Consider the following 12,866-nt stretch of genomic DNA (forward strand, 5'->3'; position numbering starts at 1 on the left):
AAGCTCTGATTTAAATTGACTACGTGGTTTATTATTAGTAACATTGGAACTTATAGTTTAGAAAGTTCTGCACATTATGTCAATCATATTTGTTTTAAATTGAATGAAACTAATTGGAGAGAATAAATCATGTACGTATCTGATATACAATAAATCTATATGCACTTCTGAACGATGTAAAAATTGCCAAGTTACTTAAGATCCCGGACAGTTAAACATCTGCAACATTTTGGTCGAAAAAGAATATTCGGTGACTTAAAAAAAACAAAACAAAGCATGATCATTCTTAAATTATTTTTTTTTCAACAAGTTATAAAATAATTAAACGCAAAAACCACTTAAAACTTATTTAGCATTACCATCCGTTCCGTCAAAATATTCCAGAAAATTTGTAAGAAATATCGAAACACATGTTTTACATTATATTTATTGTTTTGGTTATTACTAGTAGTGGAAGTGATGGTAATGTGGCATCCTGCTGGTATTATGGAAACCTAAAATATTTCTTGTGTTGTTAACAGTATCTGGTTCAAACTGTCGCTAGATTGCGGTAGTGCGCCAAACAGGTGAGCTGGAACAGTTGCTGCTGTATGTTCATCTTGAAATTTCCAATTTTGTTTTTATCAATTCATGAAAACTTTAAGAAGGTAAGTTCAAACTGTTTACTTTTTGTTTTGTTATCAAAATAGTGGTAGCTATCCGCACTATATATTGCTTCAAAGGGATGTATTGCAGCGATTTTCATTTGTGAATCAGTTCTTGTGTCTTCCAATTTTTGTTTGGTGGTATATGAAATCTAAGATAGCGATGCTATTTATAATATGGAACCCTGTTCTACACTCGCAGTAGTAAAATTTCATTGGGTTCCATATTGCAAGCATTACAAGCAAATCACTTATGTATATCTATGGGGAAAAAGCAGAAAAAGAATCTAAAATGGGGCTAAAATGAGCTGCAAAAATATTCATTGTACCTAAAACCAACTCTACGGCGACTTGCAATAAGGTCTTCCATATTACCCGCACCTCAAGTCAGAGGCACCGCTTTCACTTTTTCCATAAAATTGAAGGTTGCTCATCTGGTGGTTGGAGGAGAGTAAATTTAAAAACAAAATAGTGCAAGACTAATATATAAAGCTAATAATTTACCAGAGAAAGCAATACAATTTTTTTGGAATGTCTAGCATTGTAGTAAGTCAAAAACAAAGAAGGGTTCCATATTACTATCACTTCATCTATTAATTTGTTTTCAGTGTATCTTCCTAAATAAATATAATTTTATTATAAAACTAATGGATTCGTGCAACAGTAAAAAATGGAACTTGCAACTAGTTTTACTTTTTTTCTAACAATAACTCAATTATATAGTAATTCAAAGTTTGGATTGTTAGTGATCTACAAGACAAATATGAACAGGAATGAATTCCACAATTGAGAATAGATAAGAATTGGTATAAATAAGGACAAAAGGCAATCAAAGGGTTTGACACGTCCAAGTTGGCTTAGCCGATAGCGAATTATTGTGTGTACAGACAAATTCAAGCAATAACACATTGTAAATCAGATAAAATGATTCAAATTTGACAAAAATAGAACTGGAAAGAACAAAATTACCTAAATCGGGATAAAAGTATTTGCAACTGATTGTTATTTTAAGTTTCAATTATGATAGCGACTTAAACCATCATCTTGATTAAAGACTACAGGCCAGGAATTCTTAGATTACTGGGGACTGACAGTTGATTGGGAAGAGCCAGATCCCCACCAATGGGAATATACTCCCACCACGACCATGTTGCGAGCTGCTATAAAAACAAGCCAACTTCAACACTCTTTTCATGAATAGTTAGATACTGTGAGAGTGTGTGTGTTATTATTTATTTTTTTTTTCAAAAAAAAATTAAATTCGTTATCAAAAAAAAAAAAGATATAGGTGACAATGTCCCAAGATTGGGGATACAGTGAAGAAAATGGTGAGTTTGGCTAATAATTTTTTTCTTGTGGTCATTTCCCCCGTGTACAAAAAGTGATATCAGAAATGTACTTACGTTTCATCAGTATGAATTGTGTTTGGGTTCTGTTGAAACAATAATGCTGGTATACTTATACTTATTCTGTCTTGCCATCTCTCAGTATCGTGGCAAGTTATTAACAATATTTAATTTAACTGCTGGATATCATCAGTAAGTTTTAGTCACTTGCACTACCGGAAATGACAGTTAACCGATTAGATTAATTTTGTTTAACATTTTTACTTAATTTCTTGCAAAAAAAAAATATATATCGTTCTATATACTACATGTAAACAATTTTTCATATAAAAAAAAAATGACCTTATCTAAATTTTCGTATTTCACCTGTGTTTACTGAAACAAAAGTTTGCTGGAAAAACAATTATGATAGATAATTCGTTAAAAGGCCACTAGATGGTCCTGGCAATCAGGTTTTTGTTAAAAATCTCCCGCCAATCCAACCTTATTGTTTACTTACTCCCATTTTGTTTTTCTATTTTTCTCTAAAAACAGCATGTTTAATGTAGTTTTATTGGTTTCATATGAAATTTGTATGAGGACTAAGACACACGTTTATCTATTACTTTCATTTAAAATAGTTTCCAGGCAACTGGAATTCAAGTGGGATTTTAAGGAAGTGGTAAATTTAATTTGCTCTTCGCTAAGTGCTTTTTCAGTATATTGTACAGTTTTCCAGAATTATAATTATGAGTAAGTAATATCTAAGCCTTTTAATTAGGCCTTTGGTTGTACTTTACCTTTTTTTTTTTTAAATGCAATTTATTAGAATAATTGCCATAGAATTTATTTGAAATTTAGACATAAGCATGTTTTAGGCCTATCATTTTGCTTTGAAACTTTTTTCGAGGTGCTTTTTTACTTTTAGGAGGTAACTATAACTTCACTCTTCTTTTAACTATTATCATTTTGTCAAAGCGAAATATAATATACAAATTATAAAAGTCAAGTCCAATGTTATGTTTGTAAATTACTGTAAAAGAAGAAGTAAAAGTAAAATTAAGAAACATGTAACAGTACCTAAATTTTCTTTTACAAGAGATGTTATTAAGATTATATTTCCAGATAATTTTGTTGCGCTAAACTCTCTTAATCTTATCATTGGAATAATGTTTAATCTCTTATTCTTATTAAATACTGTAATTAAGGTTTATGTAAGTTATATGGAAAGTTATCTCGTTAAAACAGTTTATGCCACTTTTTTTTTATCAATGTGGCTTTACTAAACATGTTTTATAATATCTCAAGAGCCTTTAAATTGTACAATATCCTTGAATAGAACTCCTATGGTTTTTTTTAAAAATACGAATTACATTTATTAAGTTCTTTTATACATACATAAAGGCGCATCTACATCTAGGGTTGCCAACTGCCTTTTTTTCTTTTTTTTTTTTGAAAGGACAGTCCTTTTTTAAAAACCTGGTTGTTCTTGTCCTTTTCTTAAATTAGGAAAGGACGCCTTTTGTCCTTTTTTTCAGATATTATTCACACAAATCTAATTTATATTGTTGTATTTTTTTATTTAAGTTCTGACTTCCGAGACTTCTTCATTTGGCGTGTTGTTTTTCTGTTCTAACTGAACTGAATAGGTCAACAGGTTATTGATGTAAAAGATGAACAAAATGCAAAAAAAATGGTACTGGAATTTGATGATTCTGATTAATTATATTCTTATGGTAGGTGAATTCCTTTCATAATGCCGACGCTGTTTTGAGGCCTACTTTTTTGCAATTAATCACAGATTTCTGCATCAATTTTTTAAAATAACTCCAATGCATTGTATACCTTTCGAAAGGTGATTGTACGTAGATGTTTTTCATGTATAGTGCACCTTTTAAACTTATATAATATTTTTGAGAAAAATGAAGTCAAAAGTTTTTGGAAAAAAATTAGACACTTGCTATTTCTTATGTTTGAGCCACAAAGTGAAATACTTGATATTATTATTTTGGAATATAAATTAGCTTATTTAAAAGGAAATTTAATCTTCTTTCTAATGAGCTTATTGAAATTGCTGTAGCTTTAATAGTTTGAGAAATATAGGCAATTGTTTGCTAAAAAGTAGTAACAACCTTGAAAAAAATCTAAAATCTTTTGTGTCCTTTTTTGGAACTTTATAGAGTTGGCAGCCCTGTCTACATCTGAGGTTATTGGCGCCCAGAGTTTTCTTCTTTTTTTTTTTTTTTATTCTGTGCTCTGCATTCTAAAAAGTGCTATTTCAATATATTATGGTTCTTTTAAATTTCTATAAAGATGCATTTGCACTAAACAAGCAAATAAATGTTCTAACCCTATTCACAAAGCGGAAACCCTAATTATTCCTCCACTTTCGAGCATATGAGAAAATGTATTGTAGTTTTTTAAAAATAATAATTATAATAATAATTTTTGGTACTTTTATTACTTTAAATTTATTTATTTATTAAAAGACTTGCTCCTGATACCGTGTAAAAAGCATCTATTTCGCTCAAGTGAAGACTAAGCTTACCTTAAGTTGTAGAATTCGATGCACCAAAATCATCGAGGATGAAGCAACTGCATCGGTAAAACGGAGAAGATCAAAAGTGATGCCAAGCAGTAATTCTTGAATCATTGTACTAAATCACTCAACACTGTTATTACTAGGGAACGGATTCGTATGTATTTACATATTTTTTTCTAGGCAATTTACAGACGTTTTTCAACTAGAAGTATTCATACTGACACTTTTTAAGCCGTTTGAGTCTACTTTTATTTCACATATTTCCACATATTTGGATGTTATCGCATATTTATACATATTTGATTAAAATAAATAAATATTTCTACATATTTAATCAAAATATGTACATCTTTTTTCATATTTTTCATTTTGGGCATATTTTCATAATTGGGAGGTGGTTGATAGGAACTGTGAACCACAGACTGTAGGGCTGTGAATCACAGTGGGTACAATGGTTATTGTAATTTACACAGAATGCTGCTAAACAGTGACGGGCACTTGTTAGTTCTTTGAAGTTGTCTGTTCTTTCAGCTCGTTCGTTGAAGTGTCCAATTTCTTTCGTTCGGTCACTTAGTGTATTCTTTTTTTTGGGTGAAATGCCACGAACATCGGCCTCAAACAAACAACTGGTTGCTAAATATCTTCGCGAGTTTCCAGCAGAACTTTTTCGAAGTGATGGAGACATTTTGTACTGCACAGCTTGTGACAAGCGCGTTTCTTGCTCTCAACGTTCCCAAGTCACCCAACATATTGCCACCGGATCGCACATAGAGAATAAAAACAGAAAGAAAGAGAGGACGTCCTATCAAGCCTTCCTTACATCTCCATCATCAAGTAAGTCTACTCTGAGTACAGATCTGTGTCGGGCTTTGGTTAGAGCAGATATCCCTTTCCACAAACTTAAAAATCCTCATTTCAAAGGATTCTTAGAGACCTATATTGGGAAAAAAATGCCTGACGAGAGCACTCTGCGGAAAAACTACCTGGAAGATATCTATAAAGATTTCATGTGGTTGCCAACAATTTCGAAGAGTGAAGTTTTCAAAATTGAAAATTTAACACATTTTTTATAAATAGTAAAAATGTTCTTTGTTGTATAAATCATAATAACTTGTAGAAACAAATTATTTTGTTCCTAATAAATTATTATAAATTGTAAAAATGTTCTTTTCTTGTATAAATAATTATAACTTCCCCCCCCCCCCAAAAAATTCCATTTTCATAAAAAAAATGTCCATTTTACTTAAATATTCCAGAAAATATTTTAAGAAAATCACATATTTTCCACATAATTGACGAAAATAAATGCATATTTTAATTAAATATTTGGCATTTTTAAATACATAAAAATCCGTTCCTTAGTTATTACTTAAGTCCTGGTTAGTCTTTTGTGTGAAGCCAAAATGTAGCCGAGACTTTCATTTTTTGAGATGAGTGGAACGTACGCAAATCAATTTTAAAGATATCGAATTGCGGTTTCCGATTTCTGTCACAACTTTTTATACTCTTTAAAACTGTGTATATGAAAATGGGGGGTCAACAGCAAATCCTCACTTTTTGTCGCGCGTCAGCCGCGTATGCGGGCAGGAATCTAAAAATCAAGTCACATATTCTGAAACTAGAGGTGACGGGCAACAAATTTTTCCTCTACCATTTTTTGGCTCAGATCAACCGTCTTAAAATGGAACACCCTGTATAGACAGGCATGCATACGCAGCATGGACCACAGACAAGAAAAACTTTGCTGGTCAGCAAGAGAGAAAATTTAGCTTATCAAATACAGTTAAACATAAGTCCTGTTAACCAGCACTTACCACCAACTCTTAACTGGTTACTTAGACAACCATGGTTTAAGGGAACTGTCACTAATAAATGGGTTGTTACGACAAAAAGCAGGCTGAGATCGAACCACGCGGTGTGCGGATCGTATCTACACAGGATCAACAAAAGGTCCCTCTCCTCTTTGCGTAGATTGAAATGAGGAGGAGGATTTCAGGACAATATAATAATGATATGTCCACGTTATGTGGTAGAAAGGAAACGAATGTTTGACGATATATACAGGTATTTAGATGCACCATTTCGCTACGAAGACATAATATTCTCCACCAACATATATATGCTTAAGTCGATAGCAGAGCTAGCAATGAAATATGAATGTATTTAAAAGCTAAAGCCGAATTAGAATGAATGGAAGAAAATGCTTAGAGAAGGATTACGTGATTTTAATTTTGGTTAAGCTATAAGGATGGCAGGAGCACAGAGTGCTGCTCCATCCATTAGCAGTAGTTTATGTAAATAGCAGTATACAGGGTGGAACCGGATAAGTGACGAAAATTTTTTTCCGTTAAACTACATTCAAAATGTAGTACAACGCCGCCTGAACGAGTGTCCTATCTCTATCTGTTAGAAAGTTATGATTTTTTCAGGTTTTTTTAGACTAAACCCGACCTTACGTCATAAACACACTATTTCTCAACTTGTGTCTCACTTATTTACATTTTTCAACTCATTTTCGGATTCAGCATTAAATTTCCTATAAAAATAGATCATTTTCGTAGTTATTTAACTTTAATCAGATTCATTTATTACAATAAGAACGTTAATTTTTTTAGGAATTTAAAATTTTCATGAATTTTCAAAAATTAGCCTCTTCGACAAAATTGGTCTTAGAGGCTGTCAAATTTCTCAAAAACTGCTCCTTTTAATACTCTTTCCAATGGTATAATAATCAGTTTCAATAATAGCTGTTTTCTTTGGTCTATTACTGAGAAAGTGCTGAAAAACACGGTGTTAGCGAAGGAAGCAAAGGGGACTGGATGAAGCGTACTCGCATATCAATACTATTATTTATTAACAAAATCATTTCTTTAAGCATGTAAAATACATAATTACCTAGTAATTATTGATGTATCATGTTCTCAAAATGCCGACCTCGATTCCTGACGCATAACCGAGCGCGTTTTCGCATTGCTCCCAATGTTGCTGAAAACGTTCACCGAATAATGAGGTGGATCTCCGTCTTGTTGATAAATTAAATTTCTGCTAACGAGAAAGATTCAACAGTGGGAGCAATGCGACAACGCGCTCGGTTATGCGTCAGGAATCGAGGTCGGCATTTTGAGAACATGATGCATCAATAATTACTAAGTAATTATGTATTTTACATGCTTAAAGAAATGATTTTGTTTATAAATAATAGTATTGATATGCGAGTACGCTTCATCCAGTCCCCTTTGCTTCCTTCGCTAACACCGTGTTTTTCAGCACTTTCTCAGTAACAGACCAAAGAAAACAGCTATTATTGAAACTGATTATTATACCATTGGAAAGAGTATTAAAAGGAGCAGTTTTTGTGAAATTTGACAGCCTCTAAGACCAATTTTGTCGAAGAGGCTAATTTTTTAAAATTCATGAAAATTCTAAATTCCTAAAAAAATTAACGTTCTTATTGTAATAAATGAATCTGATTAAAGTTAAATAACTACGAAAATGATCTATTATTATAGGAAATTTAATGCTGAATCCGAAAATGAGTTGAAAAATGTAAATAAGTGAGTCACAAGTTGAGAAATAGTGTGTTTATGACGTAAGGTCGGGTTTAGTCGAAAAAAACCTGAAAAAATCATAACTTTCTAACAGATAGAGATAGGACACTCGTTCAGGCGGCGTTGTACTACATTTTGAATGTAGTTTAACGGAAAAAAATTTTCGTCACTTATCCGGTTCCACCCTGTATAGTAGAATGATGAATGTGTGAAGCGAATGTATTTGTAGGTAAGAATGGAGAGTGAGTGATATTCTAGTGATAAGCACCTAGACGATGCTGGCTGTATGGCGGAAGCCAATGCCAAAAAAAAACCTCTTAACTGACCTGGCCTTTTGACTCTATCCACCTTTAATAAAGATAGAAATTAAGAAATAAGCGAAATAATAACTAAAAATGTGAGAAATAAATAACCTGTGAAATAAACATGTCTTGAATTTATACCAATATTGACTCATGCAGTAGTAAGACCGAAATTAGAGATAAATTCTATTCTACCTACTCAATTCTGTTTAATAAAGGAGGCACTGGTAAACAAGAATGGTAGTAAACATTGTTATGACTTCCTCTTTGATTGATAACCAAAATATACTATTTAATTGACACTGTATTTACAATTTAGTGCTTTTGTTGCGCAGCTAATTACAGAAATTTGGATGAAAATTATTACCACCATTTTAGTAAATATATTGAAATTAGTTTTATAAATTTATTATAATGCATGAGCAAGATGTCAAACAGTAACATTGTACGATGTGTGGCTATTAAATAACGAGACTATTGCTATAAAACATTTTATTTTAAATTTATCCATATTTAGTTATTATCACCTTCAATATACACCCCTCCCCTATCCCTGTAACGCTCCATGCGAATTTACTATTGTTCAGAAACAGTGCTGAAAGTCTTTTTCTGTGAGCTCCTGCATGACGCGTGCCGCTTTTTCTTTCACAGCTTCAACGGACTGGAAATCGTGTTCCTTTTAATGCAGATTTGACTTTGGAGGAACAGATCAAAAAGTCACATGTGGGGGGCCAGGGTCAGGCGAATAAGGGCGGATGGCCTAAAACTGGGATGTTGTCACAGTCTTGCTGTCTTGATGGAAAACCCATGACTTGTTCTTCTACCAATTTTCTTTTTGTTCCTTCACCAAAAATTGACATTTGAGTAAATTAGTAGTGAAAAGTAGGTTACGCAAAATCCCAGTTTTCTGCATTTACACCCCTCTGTTCGGGGTAGGATTTTATTAAAAACCAAAAAGATCCATATGGTCTTGAAGCTCAATAAATGCGCAACTTTTTCTGAAATTATGTGACTCCTTGATTCCATTAACCATTGAGAAAGTGCAGTTGAAAATTTTAACAGAAATCATCGAGAACGAATTTTTTAGACATTAAAGTAAAAATTTCATTGTTATTAGAAACGTTTTGAGGCTCGGTATTAAGCAAATTTATAGTAAATTTAATGCTCTTTCGTTTGGAATAAGCAGATTTGTTGTAGGATAAAGGATAGAAATGTTACGGCCGTTTTTATGGTGGAAAAACGCGAATATCGACGGAAAAGTTAAAAATGCAAATATCTTGGACACTATTGAGAATCGGGCCAAAGTGAATAGAATATTTTTTGTTACATTTGATCTGCTGAATCATCTCCCGAAGTTTCGACCTCTCCTCCTTGTATACCCTGTATTATATTTAATTATAACTGCTGACGTTCGTGCTAATGATGGTTGTTGCATGCAACTTTAAGTCCCAAAAGAGTCATTAATTAATAAGTAATAAGTCCTAAATAAGTAAATAAAAATGCGAATTAAAGTAATTCGCGGAGATATTTAAGCAGAGAATTCTCGGTTGGCTTACTGAACTCCCCATCAAATAAATGGGCTGTACTAATTTTGTGCTGTTAGGAGGGGATTTCCAAGCCTGGCCTTATTTCCTCGAACAATGATTCCCTTTTTCCTGTTCGCAGACTTCAGTGTTATAGTCCGCTACATATGCTAATTGAAAGAGAAAATATACCTGATTTTATTCAAATTAGGCTACCGAACAAAAACAATTAATTTACTTCTACAATGTTCTAGCTTCACAGCTACTCCATTGTTACATTGAATACATTTTTCCAATATAATTTATTTGAGCTACTATTTTTGAAAGTGGTAGAAGTCCATTTTTCCATGTATCGAGATATTTAAGGTTTTGCCTTTGAATTAATTTAAAAATATTCGTAAACCTTAATCTATTGAAGTGATGTTATTAACACTATACACCTTTTTAATTTTATTATGAAATAATAATTATTACAATTCTTAAAAAAAATAAACGATTTTTTTTAGCTCCAAATGGACTTAGACCACTTTCAAAAATAACATATTACAAGGAGTAAATTCAAGTCCATATTTTTATAGACATTATAGCTTTACTGAAATGGGTTTTTATGTAAAAAGTAATAATTAAAATGAAGACATTTAACTTCACGAATAACCAAGTTTATTTTTTTTTAATTTCAGTTATATTAAAAATATAAAAATGAAAATTACTTCGTTAAGATCTTCAAAGCAAAAAAAGATATTTTAAACTTATTTTTCTTTTACAGCTAGCATAATATCTGCTAACGAGCAGCGTACACTGAAGTAGCAATAATCAAAAATAATTGCAACAAGAAAGTTGTTTTAATTATAATTATTAGAAATGGACTTATTCCACTTTCAAAAAAAATATTTTTGTGATAACATTTTATAGTCAAAATTCTTTTGTTGACTTTATAAAAGAAATCGTACTCCATTGAACGTATAATTATAAATATGGAAAGAATGTGTCTACGAGGGTCGTTTGAAAAGTCCGTGCAAAAATAAAAACTACTTAATTTTTAGGGGTAAACCTTTTTTATTTTTCAACATAGTCTCCTTTTAGGCTTATACACTTCGTCCAACGCTGCTCTAGTTTGTTGATCCCTTCCGAATAATAGGATTTGTCCAAGTCTGAAAAATAGCCATTCGTTTCTGCAATCACCTCCTCGTTTGAATAAAATCTTTTTCCCGCCAGCCATTTCTTCATATTGGGGAACAAATAGTAGTCCGAGGGAGCCAAGTCTGGAGAATAGGGGGGATGTGAAACGAGTTGGAACCCTATTTCCATTAATTTTGCGACCACAACTGCTGAGGTGTGAGCTGGTGCGTTGTCGTGATGGAAAAGGACATTTTTGTGGGCCAATCGTGGGCGTTTTTCTTGCAGCTCGGTTTTCAAACGGTCCAATAACGATGAATAATATGCACCTGTAATAGTTTTACCCTTTTCCAGAAAGTCGATGAGGATTATTCCTTGCGAATCCCAAAAGACAGTCGCCATAATCTTTCCGGCCGAAGGAACGGTCTTCGCCTTTTTTGGCGCAGATTCCCCCTTGGTAACCCATTGTTTAGATTGTTCTTTGGTCACAGGAGTGTAGTGATGTATCCATGTTTCATCCACAGTGACGAAACGACGCTTAAAGTCCTGCGGATTCTTCTGGAACAGCTGCAAACCGTCCTTACACGATTTCGTTTTTGGTCAAGCGTGAGCAATCGCGGCACCCATCTTGCGGATAGCTTTGTCATGTCCAAATGTTGATGCAAAATATTATGTACCCGTTCATTCGAGATGCCCACAGCACTAGCAATCTCACGCACCTTCACTCTTCGGTTATCCATCACCATATCATGGATTTTATCAATGATTTCTGGAGTAGTAACCTCAACAGGGCGTCCAGAACGTTTAGCGTCACTTGTGCCCATATGGCCACTCCGAAAATTTTGAAACCACTTATAAACTGTTCTAATCGAAGGTGCAGAGTCACCATAATGTTTATCAAGCTTCTCTTTAGTCTCCTGAGGCGTTTTGCCTTTCATAAAGTAGTGTTTAATCAACAAACGAATGCCAAACACAAAGAAATAGACCGATCTGGTTGAAACTTGGTGTGTGTTCTTCCAAGAGATGCTACTAACTAAACATAACCTCGATATGCGCCAGTAGTGCTATCTCTCTGTCTTTGCACGGACTTTTCAAACGACCCTCGTATTTGTCGAAACGTTGGCAATAAGACGAGTTGTTTTAAAAATTGGACTTATACCACTTTCAAAAATAACAGCTCATTTATTTCTTTTAATTTAACCCTCATTTGGTATCGTCGGGTCTCAAATTTGACCCGCGCGTTTTTCTTTTGTGTGGCATTTTGTAGGAATTAACTGTAAACATCTCCCCTTCTCTGAATTCTCCTCTTTCATCCTCACCAACAATCGACCATAAAAATCAGTCGTTCTTCGAGCAGTGCAAGTAAATAAAATATAGGTTTTAGGTCAAATTCGATCCGACAGTACCATTTACGTTATAACTTTTTTTCTTAATAGTTTTTATTTTTATGTTTTAGTGTTTCTTTTCTGTTCTATTTCTTAATATTATTCTATAATATTGAATATTTTATAATAAATATTACATAATATTTAATATTATTGCTGATAACTGGTTCTGTTCAGTTAAGCTGGTCCATGAACTAGGAAAGCTAAATTTGTCTTACTCGGGGACATTACGAAAAAAATAAAAAAGAAAACCCCTCTTATATAATTCCAAATAAAAATAACTACCGTCGGAACTTCATTGTTTGTTTTTACTGGCAACAAAACGGTGGTTTTTTTGAACCAGAAACAAAACAAGTATGTTGTACTCGCATCGTGATAATTCTGTACTTGCGATATTATGGGAAACAAAAATGCAACTTTGCATTTTTTAACATTTTTTTTTAGTTTTTCTTAATCTTATGAAACAAATTTGAACAAAATA

At 32.8% G+C, this 12,866-nt stretch overlaps 1 protein-coding gene across 2 annotated transcripts in view; it reads left to right on the forward strand.

Annotated features, from left to right (window-relative positions):
• The first annotated feature begins 1,816 nt into the window (after positions 1 to 1,816).
• CAH1 (carbonic anhydrase 1) overlaps positions 1,817 to 12,866 on the forward strand; it is a 74,494-nt gene continuing 63,444 nt past the window's right edge. The window contains exon 1 of one of the 2 annotated variants that reach the window (XM_074137960.1): positions 1,817 to 1,972. In XM_074137960.1, the coding sequence (XP_073994061.1) occupies positions 1,939 to 1,972 (34 nt within the window). In that variant the 5' untranslated portion in view covers positions 1,817 to 1,938. Of the gene's footprint in view, positions 1,973 to 2,701; positions 2,723 to 12,866 lie in introns of those variants that run through there. The other variant, XM_074137961.1, reaches the window with a different exon arrangement.

The sequence above is a fragment of the Rhodnius prolixus genome, unplaced genomic scaffold (assembly GCF_049639745.1).
Source record: "Rhodnius prolixus isolate KJV_2025 unplaced genomic scaffold, Rpr scaffold_11, whole genome shotgun sequence".
NCBI lineage: Eukaryota > Metazoa > Arthropoda > Insecta > Hemiptera > Reduviidae > Rhodnius > Rhodnius prolixus.